This window comes from Chinchilla lanigera, unplaced genomic scaffold (genome assembly GCF_000276665.1).
Source record: "Chinchilla lanigera isolate Chin_1 unplaced genomic scaffold, ChiLan1.0 scaffold00106, whole genome shotgun sequence".
NCBI classification, from domain to species: domain Eukaryota; kingdom Metazoa; phylum Chordata; class Mammalia; order Rodentia; family Chinchillidae; genus Chinchilla; species Chinchilla lanigera.
Window position 1 is genome coordinate 2,246,389 of NW_004955507.1, and position 16,766 is coordinate 2,263,154.

General features: G+C 38.7%; 1 protein-coding gene across 12 annotated transcripts in view; it reads left to right on the forward strand.

Annotated features, from left to right (window-relative positions):
* The window catches only part of Cc2d2b (coiled-coil and C2 domain containing 2B), a 101,880-nt gene extending 85,935 nt beyond the window's left edge, over positions 1 to 15,945 (forward strand). For 9 of the 12 annotated variants that reach the window (XM_013506214.1, XM_013506218.1, XM_013506215.1 and 6 more), the window contains 6 exons: positions 434 to 547; positions 2,106 to 2,240; positions 2,604 to 2,726; positions 9,654 to 9,712; positions 11,680 to 11,857; positions 14,004 to 15,945. In XM_013506214.1, coding sequence (XP_013361668.1) covers positions 434 to 547; positions 2,106 to 2,240; positions 2,604 to 2,726; positions 9,654 to 9,712; positions 11,680 to 11,857; positions 14,004 to 14,192 — 798 coding nt within the window. In that variant the 3' untranslated portion in view covers positions 14,193 to 15,945. Of the gene's footprint in view, positions 1 to 433; positions 548 to 1,579; positions 1,650 to 2,105; positions 2,241 to 2,603; positions 2,727 to 9,653; positions 9,713 to 11,679; positions 11,858 to 14,003 lie in introns of those variants that run through there. The other 3 variants (XM_013506216.1, XM_013506220.1, XM_013506221.1) reach the window with 3 other exon arrangements.
* Positions 15,946 to 16,766: the final 821 nt, after the last annotated feature.

Here is a 16,766-nt window from a genome sequence, read left to right on the forward strand (position 1 = left end):
AGTTAGTCAGTTCCTTTGGAAACATTGGTCAATAAAACAATATTATTGGGGCTGGGGATTTAGCTCAGCAGCAAAAGTGCCTGCCTGGCAAGCGCAAGGTCATGAGTTCGGTTCCCAGTACTGGAGAAAAACCAAAAATAAATAAATAAATAAATAAAATAAAAAATAAAAACATTACATTTGGGGTATAAATTATCTGATTCCTCTATGTTAAGTGTCCTGTAACAGTGGCAATCGCAGTGTTTTAAATCATTGTTTCCTCCTATTGAACAAAGCTAGACCTGTCAGCTTTGATGTCATCTCCGCGATCTGATAAAAATAGACGTGTTTGGAAGGAATAGAAGAGCTATCAATTTTGGGATATTTGCATTATTCCACTTCTTTTCCTTTCATTTTTTTTCTTGATGTCCTTGTTGCTTTTGTTCTGCCTTAGCGTTGCATCAGTTTAGCTATCGGAAATAAGGAAGAGCATGCCATACTTCTCTGTAATTTCTTTTTGTATTTTGGAAAGAAGGCTTTGGTCCTCCTGGGAACTTCATTTTTAGAAGTAAGTTTTGGAACTGTATGTGCAAAACTAAATCAGATTTCAACTGCAAGTTTAAAACCTTCAACCTCACATTTGCATCTTTTCATAAGCTAATTAAAGAATTTTATGGTCAATAAATAGTTAAGAGGATGATATTGATCCATCAAAATTACTGCAATTCTAGGAATAACTTCCTTCCTGTTTTCCCCTTTGAGAAGTGGCTTTAAAAATTGTGCTACTTCATCAGGGACTATTAAATTACCCAGCACATAGAAGGCACAGAGAACAGCACCTGTTCATGGCAAATACACAAGTATGGGGGGGGAGGGGAATTCTGTAGCATTAGTTACAGTGTAGTTTGGTGGCTGTTTCCTTCCTCATGACCAGGATCATCCTTGGGTTTCTATATTTTAAGATTTTTAGCAAATATTTTTTCTCAAACTTGATCTCCCAGACTTTACTCTTGTAAGAGTGGCTAAGAAATTCATGTCTACCTGTCTAGAATTTTTACAACTATATATTTTATGTTTTCCTAAATTCATACCTCAGAAAGCTGCCCTTTTGGATTTTTAGTTCCACCAGGAATATCTTGCTAAGTGTCCATGTTCTAGTCTTGTCTTGCCTCATGATTTTTTTCATGATAATTTACTCTCCTGCATTCTTTTGACATAGTTTATTTCTGTGTTAACTTTGTGAACTAAATCCTATGGTTAATCCTGGGATATAATCCTCTGTTGTAGTTTTATGTGTCACTAGGTGGCAGTAAACAGCCAACAATATTTCAACAAGTACAGTCCATGCATTTGTGTCTCTAAAACCCATACTGTGGGAATCACCTGAGCTGGGTGGTTGAAGTGCAGCGTCCCCTACACTAGAGAGAAGTTGGATGCATTGATAAACAGCACGAGCTTTGGAGATAAGGAGGCCAAAGCTACACAGAGTAGTGTTAAGAATACGAATTTGGAGTGCAGACAGGGATTTAAAACCTAATAATGTCACTTACTGTCTATATGATCTCAGTTGTGTTTGCCTCTCTCTGTTATTACCTCACAGCCTTGGAATAATGCCACTTTCTGTTACCCTAGCTGAGACCCTCAACCTCTGACTCTTCTCATATGGAAGGTGGGCATAATAATCATCCCCACCTCACAGAATTGACAGTGAATTAAAGCTCTGACTTTCCATTCCTAACTCAGCCTGACATTTACCGTCAGTCTTCAGTACAGCCTAGCCACAGGGCAGCCAGTCTATACAGTACCTTTGTGTGGACTAGAGAAAAGTGCCTCTACCTCAGAATGCATTAGTAGTGCCTGTTGGAAAAATCACTATGATATACTGATTTTGTTACAATAACATATTGTACTAGCATCGGGGCATGCCCAGTGTTCTCTCACTTGAATCTTCTTGCTAATCTTTCTTGGGTCTGAGGACTTTTGGAGTTTTAGGGTCCCCTTCTTTTTAAAAAAATTTAAAAGCCCTTTAAAATTTTATTTTAGAAATGATAATCATTACATTATAATTTCCTCATATAGAAGTTAGTTAAAACCACCAAAAGTGACTTTAAATATTTTTCTTTTAGGGGCACGTTGCCTATGTCTTAACTCAAGAAACTAATGAATATTTGTTTTGGAATCCATCGACTGGACAATGCCACAAGCAGTTTGATCCATTCTGTCCCTTACAAAGTGTAGATTGCTTGTTTAATGATAGGAATGTAAGTATATGGAGAGAAACCTTATTTTCAGTTATCTCCTCAAGAGTCACCCTAACTATATATGAGAATCACCTGTGAACTTTGAGGACCTAGACATTCAGTCAGAATCCCTGGGGCAGTGCGGATGGGCAGTCTTTATCCTTAAAGCTACCCCAGGTGATTCTGTAGGGCTTCCATGGTTGAGACCTAGTGAGGTAGTCCTATGATCACAAAATCCCGGCATCTCTGTCTCCTCTTCAGAACTTCTCTTGTCTTCTACCACTTTGGTGAGTAGCAAAACTGTAAACATTTGCTCTATCTTTACTAACTACTGACCTTGTGTTTCTATAGGCCTACATTGGTTTTCTGTTAATGTTTTAATAGGTCTGGTTTAATATTCAACAAAATAACACACCAATGGCTGTATATCTTGACTATTCAAAGGAAAGTTTCTGGAAACAGTTGCTTCCAAAAAATTTTCAGGGAACAAAAGTACAAAGCATACAGGTAAATTATGTTTTTCCAAGTGGGTCTATGTAAAAGTTGCCATTACTTCTCGTGATAACTCCTGTTATTTTTATGGTTGATTGCTTATTGAATTATTTGGCAATGTTAAACAAAACCATGTTAAACAAAACAAGATCTGCCTTCTGATCTTGTTTGGGTTACTTTGACCCCTTCTAAATGCAGAAAAAAGAATGCAATGAAGAAATTGAGAAAAAAAAAATTTGTCTTGGGCCTGCCTGGCAAGCATAAGGTCCTGAGTTCAATTTCTGGTACCAAAAAGAAAAATATTTTGCCCCATATGTAAATTTAAACTTTATGAAAATTGGCAAAAACTGCACATCAGGGCCCCAAACTGTGATCATTATCTTATGGACTAGAAACAGGACAGAAACACAAGCAGTGCACAGGGCTGATCCAAAGGTATTAATAAGGTCAGAAAATGCTTTAGGAAAATCAAGGACTCACTTTTGAGACCAGGAATTATGACAGGGCTTCCCTACACCTCTGCTTTTGAAAGCTATAAATTTGCTGTCTGAGGCTCGTGGGAATCCAAGAGCTGATTCAGTCTGTAGTTGGGTTGGCCGACGAAATCTGTGATGTACTCATACACTTTGGGTCGGCATTCCAGATACCATTTCCACAGATGTTTCTTAATTGAGGGCCATGGTATGGCAGGGTGAAGACAACTACAAAATCCACAAATTAGGCACTGTAAGCTCAGGAAGAAAGGAAAGAAAAAAAAAGGAGGCGAGAAAGACAAAAAGAACAGTAGAAAAATGGGCAAAAGACAGTCCACAGAAGCAGCAGCTCAAATATTCAATTTAAAAAAATAGAATATTATTTCAAGTGCATAAAACTGACCAAAAGGAGTGTTATCAGACCAGTTACTGGCAAAGAAAAGAAATAGTGGGATATAAACTGCTGTACTTCGGAAAGCAGTGTGATTATATCTGGTACAGTTGAAGATGAATAACCTTTGATTCCTTCGTACCAAATCAGATTAGAGGCTACTTTTGGGGAGAGGGACAAAAAGGAGGAGATAGGGGAGCAATATACATAGTACTTCCAGCCTTTCCACAGTTTCTTCTTTTTTAAAATTAATTAAGTTATTGGTACATTTTAAGTGTACATAATGATCACATTCATAATAGGGAATTTGTACCTGTACATGATGTATCTTCATTCTTTTTCCCCCTTCCCTACCTTCCTGTCAACCCCTCTTCCCCTACTTATTTACAAATCCTTTGTTTCCATTTTTTTCCTTTTCTTGTTTTGCTTTCTTTTCCCTTCCTTCCTTTCTCCCTCCCCACTCCACAGCTCCCCTTCCCATTTTAACATTTTCTTCCTATTTCACAATATATATTATACATTTTGGCCCTTATTTACACTTTTGGTTTCTCATACCAGAGAAAAAAACACAATATTTACACGTGTTTAATTTAATTCACTTAGGAAAAGTGCATTCATTTAGCTATAAATGTCTCAAGTTTATCCTTCTTTATGGGTGAGTAGTACACCATTGTATTAAAAAATGACAGCTTTATCCATTCATCAGCTGATGGGCACTTGGGCTGTTTCCAACATTTAACTATGAAAAACTGTGCGGCTATAAATGTAAACATTGGTGTGCAGATATAACATGGTATGATGCTTTTAATTCTTTTGGGATGATACTGAGAAGAGGAATAGCTGGATCAAATGGAACCTCTAGTTTTAGTTTTTTGAGGACTCTCTGTATTGATTTCTACAGTGGTTGCAACAGTCTATACTCCCAGCAACAGTGGACAAGGGTTCCTTTTCCCCACAGGCCCACCAGCATTTGTTATTGGGTGATTTCTTGATAATAGCCATTCTTTCTGGAGTGAAATGGAATCTCAGCATTGTTTTAATTTATGTTTCTTGAATGACCAGTGATACTGATTATTTTTTCATATATTTATTTTCCATTTCTATTTCTTCATCTGAGAAGTGTCTATTCATTTCAGATGCCATTTTTGGATTGGGTCTTTAAATTTAGGAGGTCTGCTTTGAGTTCTTTATACATTCTATATATTAGTCCTTTGTGTGAGGAACAGCTAGAAAAAAATTTCCCCATACTAGGTTGTCTGTTCACTCTGTTGGTAGTTTCACTTCCTATCCAAAAGCTTTTCAATAAGATGAGGTCCCAATTGTTGATTCTTTGCGATCCCATGCAATCTGGGTTTTGTTCATAAGTCTTTTCCTACACCAATGTCTTCCAGAGTTTTACCTATTCTATTTTCCAGCAGATTTAGTGTTTCTGCTTTAATAGTTAAATCTTTGATCCATTTCAATTTTAGTTTAGTGCATGGTTAAAGATATGGGTCTAATTTTAATCTTCAGTATATGGAGAGCCTCTTTTCCAGCAGCATTTATTATAGAGGCTATCTTTTATCCAGTGAAGGTGTTTGGCACCTTAATCAAAGATAGGGTGGCTGAGTATGTCTGGAGTTGCTTCTGTATCTTTTAATCTGTTCCATTGATCCTTGGGTCTGTTTTTTTTCCAGTATCATGCTGTTTTGTTTGTTTGTTTGTTTGTTTGTTTTGGTTTTTCTCCAGTACCAGGAACCGAACTCACGACCTTGAGCTTGCCAGGCAGGCGCTTTGCTGCTGAGCTAAATCCCCAGCCCCTATCACGCTGTTTTTATTACAATACCTTTGTAGTACAGATTCAAGTCAGGGTTTGATGCCCCCTACCTTGCATTTGTTGCCAAGAATTGTCTTTGCTATTCTAAGTCTCTTCTGGTTACAAATGAGTTTTAGGATCATTTTCTCTAATTCTGTGAGGTAGACTATTGGTATTTTGCTTGGTATTGCATTAAATCTCTATAACAGTTTTGGAAGTATTGCCATTTTCATTGGTTCTTTCTACCCAATAACAAAGCATATCTTTCTATTTTCTGATATACTCTTCAATTTCCTTTTCCAAAGTACTGTAGTTATCAGTGTAGAGGTTTTTTTCTTTCTTAGTTAGATTTATTCCTAAGTAAGTCATTTTTCAGGACACTGTTGTGAAAGGTGTTGTTTCCCTGATTTCTCTCTCAATGAGTTTGTTATTTATGTACAGGAAGACCATTGATTTTGGGGTGTTGTTTTTGTATCCAGCTATGCTACTGAATTTGGTTTTTAAGTCTAGAAGTCTTTTGGTGGAGTTTTTGCAGTCCTCAAGATGGCAATTTTACCCTCAGAGAGAAAAAAAATTAAAAGGGATTAAGAGAAAAAATAGAGAAATAGAAGAAAAGGAAAAGATCAGAAGCAAGGCTGAAGGACAAAGGAAGATCTGGCAAAGGTAGGAAAACTGGTAAAGATGACAGGAGAGAAGGAAGAAACAAAACAAGAACAGAACAGAACAACAAAAACTAGAACTATGTTCATAATCACATAAAAATAAGAACAAGAAAAAAAGAACAAGAAAAGAGAGAAAATAAGAAAAATGTCCACTTCAATGTGTGTCTCTGCTGTCACTGGTAGACAATGTGGATAGATAGAGTCCAAATCTGAGTTGACTAATCAATCCCAGCAAGGCAGCAGGTGAGCCTTTACCTTTAGTTCCGCTAAAGTTTAGACTGGTTTCTGGCTGTGAGGCTGGAACTAGACCCTTTCAGCCTGTAGCAGTTCATGCTCCTCCTGCTGACTTGTACTCAGCTCCCTGCCAGCTCCAACCTGGTCCCCTGACCTCCTGACAACTTGAGCTCAGCTCCCTGACCCGGGCATTGAGAGCTGTGAAGTGGAATCAGCAGTTGCTCTGAGTTCTGAGCTTGGTTGTCCCCTCTCCGAAATAGCTCCAGGCCAATTGCCTCTCCTGTGGAAGTCTGAACTCAAATAACTCTCCAGCCACTGCAATCTTCAGTGTCCGCTGTTCCATTCCACTGGAGGCCTGTGAGGTCACCAGTAGTCACTGTGCATCTGTATGTTCAAGCCACCTCTCCCACAGAGGGTGTCTGGGCTCAGAGAAAATATGCTGCCTGCCACCTCCTCCTTCTTCATTGAATTTTCTCTCTTTGCTCTCTCCATGGACTTCAGATCTCAAGTGAGATCCTTCCTGAGTCCCAGAGATTCACTTCCCTCCTCTTTCCCTCTTATTGCTATATTCCAGTGTCTGTACACCAAATCTTAGCAAGACTCTTTCTCTACTGCTCACCACTCCACCATTTTCCATGAAGTCCTCCATAGTTTCTTCTTTATTAAAAATCTAAAATAAATAATGAAGAATTCAGTAATTAGATATAGCTGGGTAATAGGTATATCAAGTGGATGTTCATTAAATTATCTCTGTGCTTATAAATTTAAGGCAACTCACAATATCCCAAAGAATGCATGATGGTTGGGGTGGGCTAAAAAGACTGCCAAAGTATAGAAAGTGAAGAGTTTTCCTGCCCTTCAGTGTCTTTCCTTACACTCTAAGATATAACTACTGTACAGTAGTTAATTTCTTATATATCTTTGTAAGCATTTCCATGTGGATCAAGCATATGTATGTATTGGTATATTTCCTATTGGAAATATCATTTTTATGATGGGGAAATATGCTTATCTCTCTTAAGCAAACTATATTTACAGCCTCTACAGTTCATGTTTTGCTTTTCCGAGCCCAAAGCTATGGCTGAAGCACGGCTGCCTTGTGACGAGTAAATAACCTACTGACAAATCAGGTTGTTTGCTCAATGCAGTGTCATTCTCTTATTTATTCAGGTGATATTTATTGATGTCTGCTGTGACCCATTGAAGCGTTGGGTGTAGATACCACAAAGAAAAAAGATAGATCTCAGTGTTTTGGGAATGTCTGTTCTGCAGGAGAAAACAACCAGCTGCAGTGAGGCACGATCAATGTGCTTGGAGAAGAAATGAATGAACTTTGGGAATACATAGCAGAAGGGCCTAAAGCAACGAGTTGCAGGGCTCCTAGAAGTGGTAACAGCTGAGTGAGGAACAGTGACAGGAGTTTGCCTAGATGAAAGTCGGGGAAGAAAATGTTTCCAGTAGAGAGAAAGATGAGATTTGCAGTGGTGAGGAGATAAACTGTCAAGGAGCTGGAAGGCCAGTTTGTGTGTCTGACAGGGAGTGAGCAAAAATGAGCTAAGGAGTAAATAGAATAAAAGATTTGATCCTTTATCCACAGGACAGTCAGGAAACAGCACCAATAAGGCAATGAGTGCCATGATCAACCTTGTGTTTTAAGAGCCTCTCTTAGGGTAAAAACTAAACCTTCTGCCAAGTTGAATCTATAAATAGAAGGTTGTATTTGTGTCTGACTACTATCTCTGTTATTTACTTCCTGTGGATTAATGGCCCTCCATCTTCTACCTTGCCACATTTGTCCCAGAATAAAGTACTATCTAGAGTGAGCACTTGTCTGTTACACACGACTGAAACACAACTTTGAATGTATATAATGAGTATGTGGGTATGCAGAGGTGAGGCTAACAGGAAAACCCTCTTGAAGTTTTGTAGCATGTGAATTCCCAGAAAAAAGGGTGGACCTTTGCTAAAAAAAGAAAACAGACCTCATAAATACATCAAGGCAGTATACCCACACCTAATTTTCAAACCTGAAGGAACCTAACTTATCCACAAGCATTGCCCAGGTTGGGGTAGAGGGATTGACAGCAATTGGTAAGAACAATCAAAAAATTTAGTCTACCTGTCCTACCTGGAATAGCTGCCGGCCCCTTCAAGGTGACACTTGTATTTATATTTCCATCCTAATATCTTCTGTGTCCTACTATGTTCTGGTATGGGGATGTTCCCTTGGCGTGAGACTGATCTAGTGGTCCTCCAACCATGGAAGGCATCAGAACCACCAGAAGGCGGTGCTGATTAAAACACAGCTCATTAGGCCTCCCCCAGAGTTTCTGATTCAGTGGTTCTGAAGGGAGGGCCGAGGACTTGTATTTCTAACAAGTCTCTAACTCTGACATTGAAAACCTAGTATACTGTCATGTTGCTCGCCTTTGGTACAACCCTCATTCCAGTCACGAAGGAAAAACATCTATCTGTATATCCTACTCTGTTCCTCATCTCAAGAATATTCAAAGTAAAAACTAAGCCCAGGTCTCACTACCATCCTTGTGAGCCTTGCAGGAAGGACAGGGTTGAGCTGGGAAGGAACTTGAGCAGTTCTCCACCTCTTCTAGACAATCTTTTCCAGGACAGAAACATAAGGAAATGGGAAAGAGTATTGCTGTCAGCTTTTGGGAGTGGGGAGTTGCCTGAGCAAAGGCATGGAGACAGAGAAGTTTGAAATGGATTGTGTGTGTGTGTGTGTGTGTGTATGTATGTCTGTTTGTGTTCATTTGTACACTAACACATGTGTGCACACAGAAACGCAAGCACAAAGAATTGCCAACTGTGCGAAACAAATACTCAGGGAAGAATGATGATAAATCATGTTAGAAGACTTAATAACAATAATGTCTGATGTTTATTGAGCATTCTATATATGTCAGGCTTTACATATATTTAGAAATCTTCCTAAGGTCCAAGAGCAGTAGGCACTATTATAGTGTAGTTTGTATTCTAAAGATGAGGCAAATGAGATTCAAAACAGAGTTTAAGTAACTTCACCAGAGACACAGTAATTGGAAGAGATTCATTCAGCTGCCAAAGATTATTTGTAAGCATCAGTAGCATGGCAAATGCTTATTTGGATAAATGAATAGGATAGTAGGTCTGTCTTACTTATGAAAAATGTCTTGTTTTTAAATCTTCCTCTCTCTTGCCCTTATTCTCTGTTAAAGTAATTTTGAGATCAAATGATATGCAGTGATCTTTGTTTTATTTAAGGGATTGAGTGTTTTTACTACAAGAAACTGGTTTGGGTCCCACCACTCCTAGAGCTCCTAGGGGTAACTTTGATATAAGGATGATTTCTCTAGAATATTTCTTAACTTTTAGTTGTATGTCTTTCAGCCTGAAGAAATCATTTATTCTGATACAAATAAAAATATGGTAGAAGATCTAAAGAACAGGTATGATGTTCTCCTGCTAATCTCTTGTTAGTCAACTTTCAGTCCTCTAACCCAGTCTTTCAAAATAGCTGTGAGATTAGGCAACTGAAGCATGGAGAGGGAGATTATAATGGTTAGTGCCACTGAACTACAGTACTGGTTTCTTGGTAAAGTGACCCCCTCTTTCATCCAGGGAGCCCCTTGAGAGAACAGTGTACGTTAATTCAGGAAAACCTTGTAGCCCACTGTTGGAAATTTCTCAGCACAAGTGTTTGTTGAGCTGCGGTAATAATAATCCAATAGCTAACACTTTTTGAAGGACAGAAAGATAAATGGCCCGTGACCCAGAGTATAGTAAAAGCATCACAGTTAGATGGTAGAAATAGCTCCCTTCTCCCCCACACACATGCACACGCACACCAGTGCCGTGAGTTGTTCAGTTAAGCCCAAAGGGTCACAGGCTTTGAAAAGGCCTTATTCCACTCCAGATGCATCAGAAACTTCTGGATCTGACTGCCCTCACTGACTCACACTCACATATCAGGCTGGCAGGTATGTCCCTAGCAATTAATCAAAACATAGCAGGAGGAATATCATTTTGCCGTTCTCTTTTCCCACTAGCACACAATCCACTCCACCTGTTATTCCCACCCCTCACTTCCCATTTCTTAACAAATTTAAAAACGTAAGAAATGCATCAGAGAAATTGTTCTGAAGCTCTAGTTTTCATCAGAACTGTTTCAGGGGCCCAGACCAGGCTTGTTGAATACCTAGAAGTGAAATAGTCTAATAAAGCACCAGATATTATTTATTCTGATGCATGGCCATGACTGAGACCCTCTGCAAACTCCAGCCTGCTTAATTGCAATACAAAGCTAACCAAGAGGAGACACCTAGCGCCTTTACCGGTAACACACGCTGTGGTAAAGACTGTATCCCACGCATAAAAGAGAGGCTTCCCAGAATGACCCCATCAACCAGGTCACACTATTCCCAGCACATTTTCTTACCAGACACTATCTTGTCACCAAGTCAAACTGAGGAGGTCACTTGAGCTTCAGACTGCCTGAAGAGACACAGAACCCAGAACTGTGGAAATGTGTAAATATGCCTTTATTCACAGGTGCCACTTAGGTGCCACTCACATGGAAGTCCGCAGGCCTCAAGTCCAGCTATGCATAAGGGTCCATATAATAGTGGTTACGTGCCAGTAACAACCTTGGTTATAGCTGAAACCAATGAGGTGCACCTGTGATGAAATTTTGCTGATTTGGATTTAAATCACACAGCCTGAACCAAAGTTTAGCCATCTTAGGCTTCATTTTTCCTTACACACCATTCTAGGAGCTAAAAATACCAATAAAAACCCCTGCCTATATGGAAAGCTACATTCTAGAGGGGGAAAGCCCATCATCAAACTTATCAGTCCATTGTCTCATCTTCTCCTGGCTCTGCTTACTAAATTAGCTGATCTAATAATCCCATTCCTGCTAAAATCATCCTAGACCAAATATCTGAGCTTTTATAAAGGCGGTTTCTTGGAAACACAATGTCCTGTGTCAAAGGAGGGTCTTAAAGAGTGGAATGTTGATGCAGTGATTGGACGGCAGGTGTTGTCAAATCACACCCAGGTGGCAGCTGCTTACACACCCGTGTAAGAGACGTGCTTTGGAGATCTAATTGTTGGATAATCAATGAAGACTTTTGCTGTCCCCAGCCAACCAGAAGTTTATTTATCCTTTATTTCATTAATGTGAATGGTGACAGACAGCCCTCACTGTAGAGGGCTGGTTTTCTTGAAACTCTAAAGTACTTGAATATGGTACTGGAATAAAAGTGAGGAGTGAATAAAAGTGACAAAGCCTGCATGGTGTGGTACTTGAATAAAAATGACAAAGCCTTTTACTATAATCTGGGTCACAGGCCATCATATTTACTAAATAAATCATAATTTGTCATTACAAATGATCTTTGCATTTTTACCTTAGGATTGAAAGAACTCTAAAATGTAAAATAATGGAATGGAGACCTAAGCACCCAACACGTTGGAATCGACAGTGTACTTCTATTTTGCGACAAATCCTTCCTAAGCTAGAACTTGGCATAGAAAGTCCTGTTTCATCTGAAGAAGAGAATGAATTTGAAAGACTGCTACAATTTTACTGGGTTTGTATATGATTTAATGCACTAGTGACATTTGCTTTTCGGTGTTGTTGATTGATAAATAGCAATCTTAAATATCTCTGAAATGCCCTTTTTTTGGTCCTCAAAGAGAGATCCTGAGGCATTAAAATGCATTTACTTATAGACAAAAAAGGAAAAACCAAAACTAGTGAACTGTTTATTACCAGAATCACATTGCCTGGCTTTTTTTAACCAGTGATATGTTTCATGATGGGTAAACTACAAACTTTGGAAAAAGATGCCCAAGTGGAAACCATACAGTTGAGAAACTGAAAGAGGATCTCTAGTAATAGAATGAATTTCCTGCCATTAGTTCTGGGCAAGAGGATTCCAGGCAAGCTTCAACATCACCTAGATGCAAATTACTCCCAAATTTACACACTCAGCCTGGCCTTCTCTTCTAACCCTTCCATTTATATTCATTACCCTATTGACATCTTCTTGGATAGTGAAAAGCTATCTCAAAATCAGCAAGTGCATAAGCAAATACATTGGGCATTTGGTATTTTGTTTAGTCCACCTTTCCTTCTTTTACCCTAGCTCCTCACCTGGCATCCTTTTACTTCCATTTCCCTATGAACCAGTCCAATAAGTTTTTGAATACTCCAGCCTTCTAAGAGTGAGAATTCTTCCCTCTACCATCCAATATTCTATGTGCCTCCTTAGGGGAACCTCGGAAAGGAGGAAGTGAGGGATTTGTTGGGAGTAGTACTTTGACTACTAGTGAGGAATCTGGCAAGCACTATTTATGAATAGGAGGAAGTTTCATTTTTAATCGAATTAGGGGTAATCAGATGAGCAAAATATAGTTAAGTGTAAAATAAGATTTAAAACTTGCAGTTGCTATGTGAAATTATCTATTTAAAAATATGTAGTCGGGGCTGGGGATTTAGTTCAGCAGCACAGTGCCTGCCTGGCAAGTAGGAGATCGTGAGTTTGATTCCCGGTACCAGAAAACAAACAAACAAACAAAAAATTTTAAATATATAGTCAACAATAATAAATCTAGAATGAACCCAGCAATCTGTATTCAAATCCTAGTTTAACCACTCACTAGCTTTGACCTAGAGCAGGTTACCTAAACTCTCCATACATTCTATCCACTAGATAACAGGAGTAAAAATAGTTATTTGTTTCATGGTTGTGAAAAAGGATTAAATGAGTAAATTCTTAGCATTGCACCCAGTACCTGTTTATTAAACACTACCGTTTCAGGGCTGGGCATTTAGCTCAGCGGCAAAGCGCCTGCCTGGCAAGCGCAAGGTCGTGAGTTCAGTTCCCGGTACCAGAGAAAAACCAAAAAAAAAAAAAAAAACACTACCGTTTCTATTCTATATGACAGGCATTGTGCTAGACAGTGCAGAAGTGACAGGGCCCTGGTGGCACATACCTGTAATACTAGCACTCTGGGAGGCTGAAGCAGGAAAATCATATGTATGAACCTAGCCTGGGCAATTTAGTGACTTAGCAAGATCCTATCTCAAAATAAAAAATAAAAAGGGAATTAAGATGTAGCTTAGTACAGTGACCCTATATTCAATCTCTAGTACTGCAAAAAAAGAAAAAGAAAAGAGATTATTATATTTTATTAAGTAATCTAGAAAAGGAAGGACAGTGTACTACATAATCTCATGGAAAAGACGTGAATAGTTTGAGGATGAAGAAAACCCTCCTTAGATAATCTAAGGGTTAAATGAGATTTATGATTGTCATCTGTGTATTATTAAATAATTTTACATAGGGCCATACCACAATCCTTTAATACTATCACACAGTCACTTAAAAATATAAACCAAGTCATTGTTGAAGAAAGTCTCACTTAAAACATTCAAATGCAGATGTAGGACCCACTAACTTCCTTGTTGTCAGTTTGCCATCCAGGAAGGGTGCAAGTTCATGGCCTGTTCAATAAGCAGATTCTGGCATCAGGACAGACCTGGTTGTACTCTGCTGCATCTGTAAAGTGGGAGTTCTAATAGAACTTACTTCATAGGATGGTTTGGGAATTAAATATTGTTATTTTATGACCACTATTTCTTTGATGGTTCTGTGATCTTTTGGGGTATAGTAATTTGGGATTATATCTATGATTATAATGAGTTTATATGTTGTTCTGTCCTTGATCCAGGTCACAGGATTTCCCATCCGGATGCCATACACTGATGTTCAGTCAGTTATTGATGCCGTGTATCAGACTGGAATTCACTCTTCTGAGTTTCCTGAGACAGAATTTGCTTTAGCTGTATATATTCACCCATATCCAAACAACATATTATCTGTGTGGGTCTACTTGGTATCCTTATCCCAACATCACTGAAAAGAAAGAAGGGACAAGGAAGAGATGATACCATGATCCCCTAGACCAGAAGCCATCACAACTTTTCTGTTAACAGTATCTTTCTGCTTAGCTTTCCAACTAAATCCAACTAGGTCCTAATCCCAATTTTTGATTCACTTACAGACTTGGGAAGTAACCCCAATCCTTATCTCCCTCCCCACAGACTTGAGGGTAAGTGTAGATGACCGTCTCCCCCGTGCTCCTAGGAAGACCCTTTGAGCATTACTTTCTACAGTAGGTATTACTTTGGGAAAGAAGCAGTTACGGCTCATTACCGTTAAGGCCAATGTTTCTCAAATATGAACTTCACACCACCATCACAAGAATCATCCAGAGAGTCTTGTTGAAAATGCAGATTCCTGGATATCACCCAAGGCCTACTGAATCAGACCTCTGAGAGTAGAGACCCACAGTCTGCATTATTTTCAACAAGCTCCCCAGGCGATTGTGACAGACTATTAGTGGAAAGAATTCAGTTTTACAGAATGTTGTCATTACTAAAGTAGGGCTAACGTGGGTTCTGATTCCATTGCATGTAGAAGTTATTCAAATTGAAATTTAAGGTCATTGCCTTTCATAGGATAAAATGTTATTTCATGGGTAAAGAAAACAAAGAAAATGCATAGGAATTCGCTGCTAGGGACTTCCTAAAAGTTTGCATTTGGAATAGTCCTGACAAAGAAATCCTTATGGCTCCTCATATTTGGAAGGGACTCCCAGGAAACTCTTAAATTTTTTCTAGCATGTTAAGAAGTAAGGTAATTGTCTAAACAAATCCAAGGGCTCCTTTTTTCCTTAGTGAGAAGCCCCCACTCAGCCTCTGGCACTTTTCTGTTATCTTCTTTTCCTATTAGTGGCTACCCAGAGACCCATGTAGATTCTAGGAGGGATCTAAGCAGGAAACCATACTATATATTTTTATTATGTTTCATTGTTCTGTTCTCCATGGAGAAAAGTATTTCCATAATTTACTTAAATAAGACTTAGCAATTTACCATTTTAAAAATATAGCCAAGGGATATAGATTTCCAAAAGTTGACCAGAACAGTTTTATCTGAGGTAAAGGTGAAATTGACCTTTCCCATTGCAAGAACACTGGGCCTTCTTGGTTCATTCATACAGAGAGCAGAGACCCTCAGTTTCATCCACAGGAAACCTCACAATCCATGTCCCTTCCTCACATTTGCCACATGGGCTGGTTCTAGAGATGGCCTTGTCTTTTTGCAGTGACGTTAGTCTTGGGCCTAGTTTGAGACTACCAGAAGAAAGACGGGGACATGGATGAAGGAATGTGTTTCTTCCCCCAGATTAAAACTTAATTGTGTGTCTTCTGACATGCAAAAGAAAACTGACTAGAATTTTTATTTTTAATTCAAAGTTTGTGATTAAGTGTTATAGGAAGTTTTGTTTTTAGATAGGTCTTCCACTTTGAGGTGGCACAAAATAGTGCCTGTGAAAAGATGACCTTACCCCAGAAATGCCAGATTTATGTATTCATTTCTGTAGGACTTAAATGTTTACCTAGGTCTTTTATTCATTGTGTATGACTTTAGAATTGGTAGGCTACTGAAGGCAGCAAATAGTCACAGACAAGTAAGGACTATTCTTTATTACATGTATTTTTTGTATGTGTATCTGCTACTTTTTAAATTAATTTCTCCTAAAAATTGTGAAGCTGTCTGTAATGAATCATTTTTTCAAAGGTTTTAAAAATACATGGTTTAAAATGGAATATATAATTTTAAAGTTTTTTAAAATCATGCCACAGATAATTACAGGGTAGCCTTATGTGCCAGACACTTTAATATGTGCTAAAGAACAGCAGTAAAAAGACAAAGATCCTACCAGTATGAAGTTTACACTCTTACAGCGTATGCACTATCAAATATAAACAGAAAGTGAGTCCGAAAATCCCAGATATGATAAGTGCTATAAAGGATAGAAACAGGAGGGGAAGGTTGAGGCCATTCTTGGAGATGGAAGGTGTAAGCGGAGTATGCATGGAGGCCTCTCTACAGAAATAATGTTTAAGCTGATATTTAAAAAATGATTTCCCAATTAGAACTGGATTCAATTGCTTGTAACAGAAACCTAACAACAGTAGTGAAACCAAGCAGGGATTATTTTTTCACATAACTGCAAATCCAGAGGAAGAAGTCCAAACTGGTGCAGTGGCTCCACAAAGTCTTGGGTATACTTGTCTTTATCCAACACTTTGGCCTACACTAAGGAAGTTTTTCTGTTTTAACTCAGTGGCTTTCAAATTTCAACAAGTGTAAGAATCACGAAAGGCCTACATGAAGGGCCTACTGAAACAGATTACCAGACTGCACTCCCAAACTTTCTGATTTCCTGGGTCTGGAGTGGAACCCGGTAATTTGCACTTGTAAGTTCCCAGATGCTGCTGCTGAGGCTAATAAATTGGGGAGTGCACTTTGATAACCTGAGCCTTAGCTTTACAGTAATTCTCATGGCCAGAAAATGCAGCAAGATAAAGGGGAAATAGAGAATGCCAATTGGTTCTGCTTGGTTTTTGGTACCAGGAATGAAACT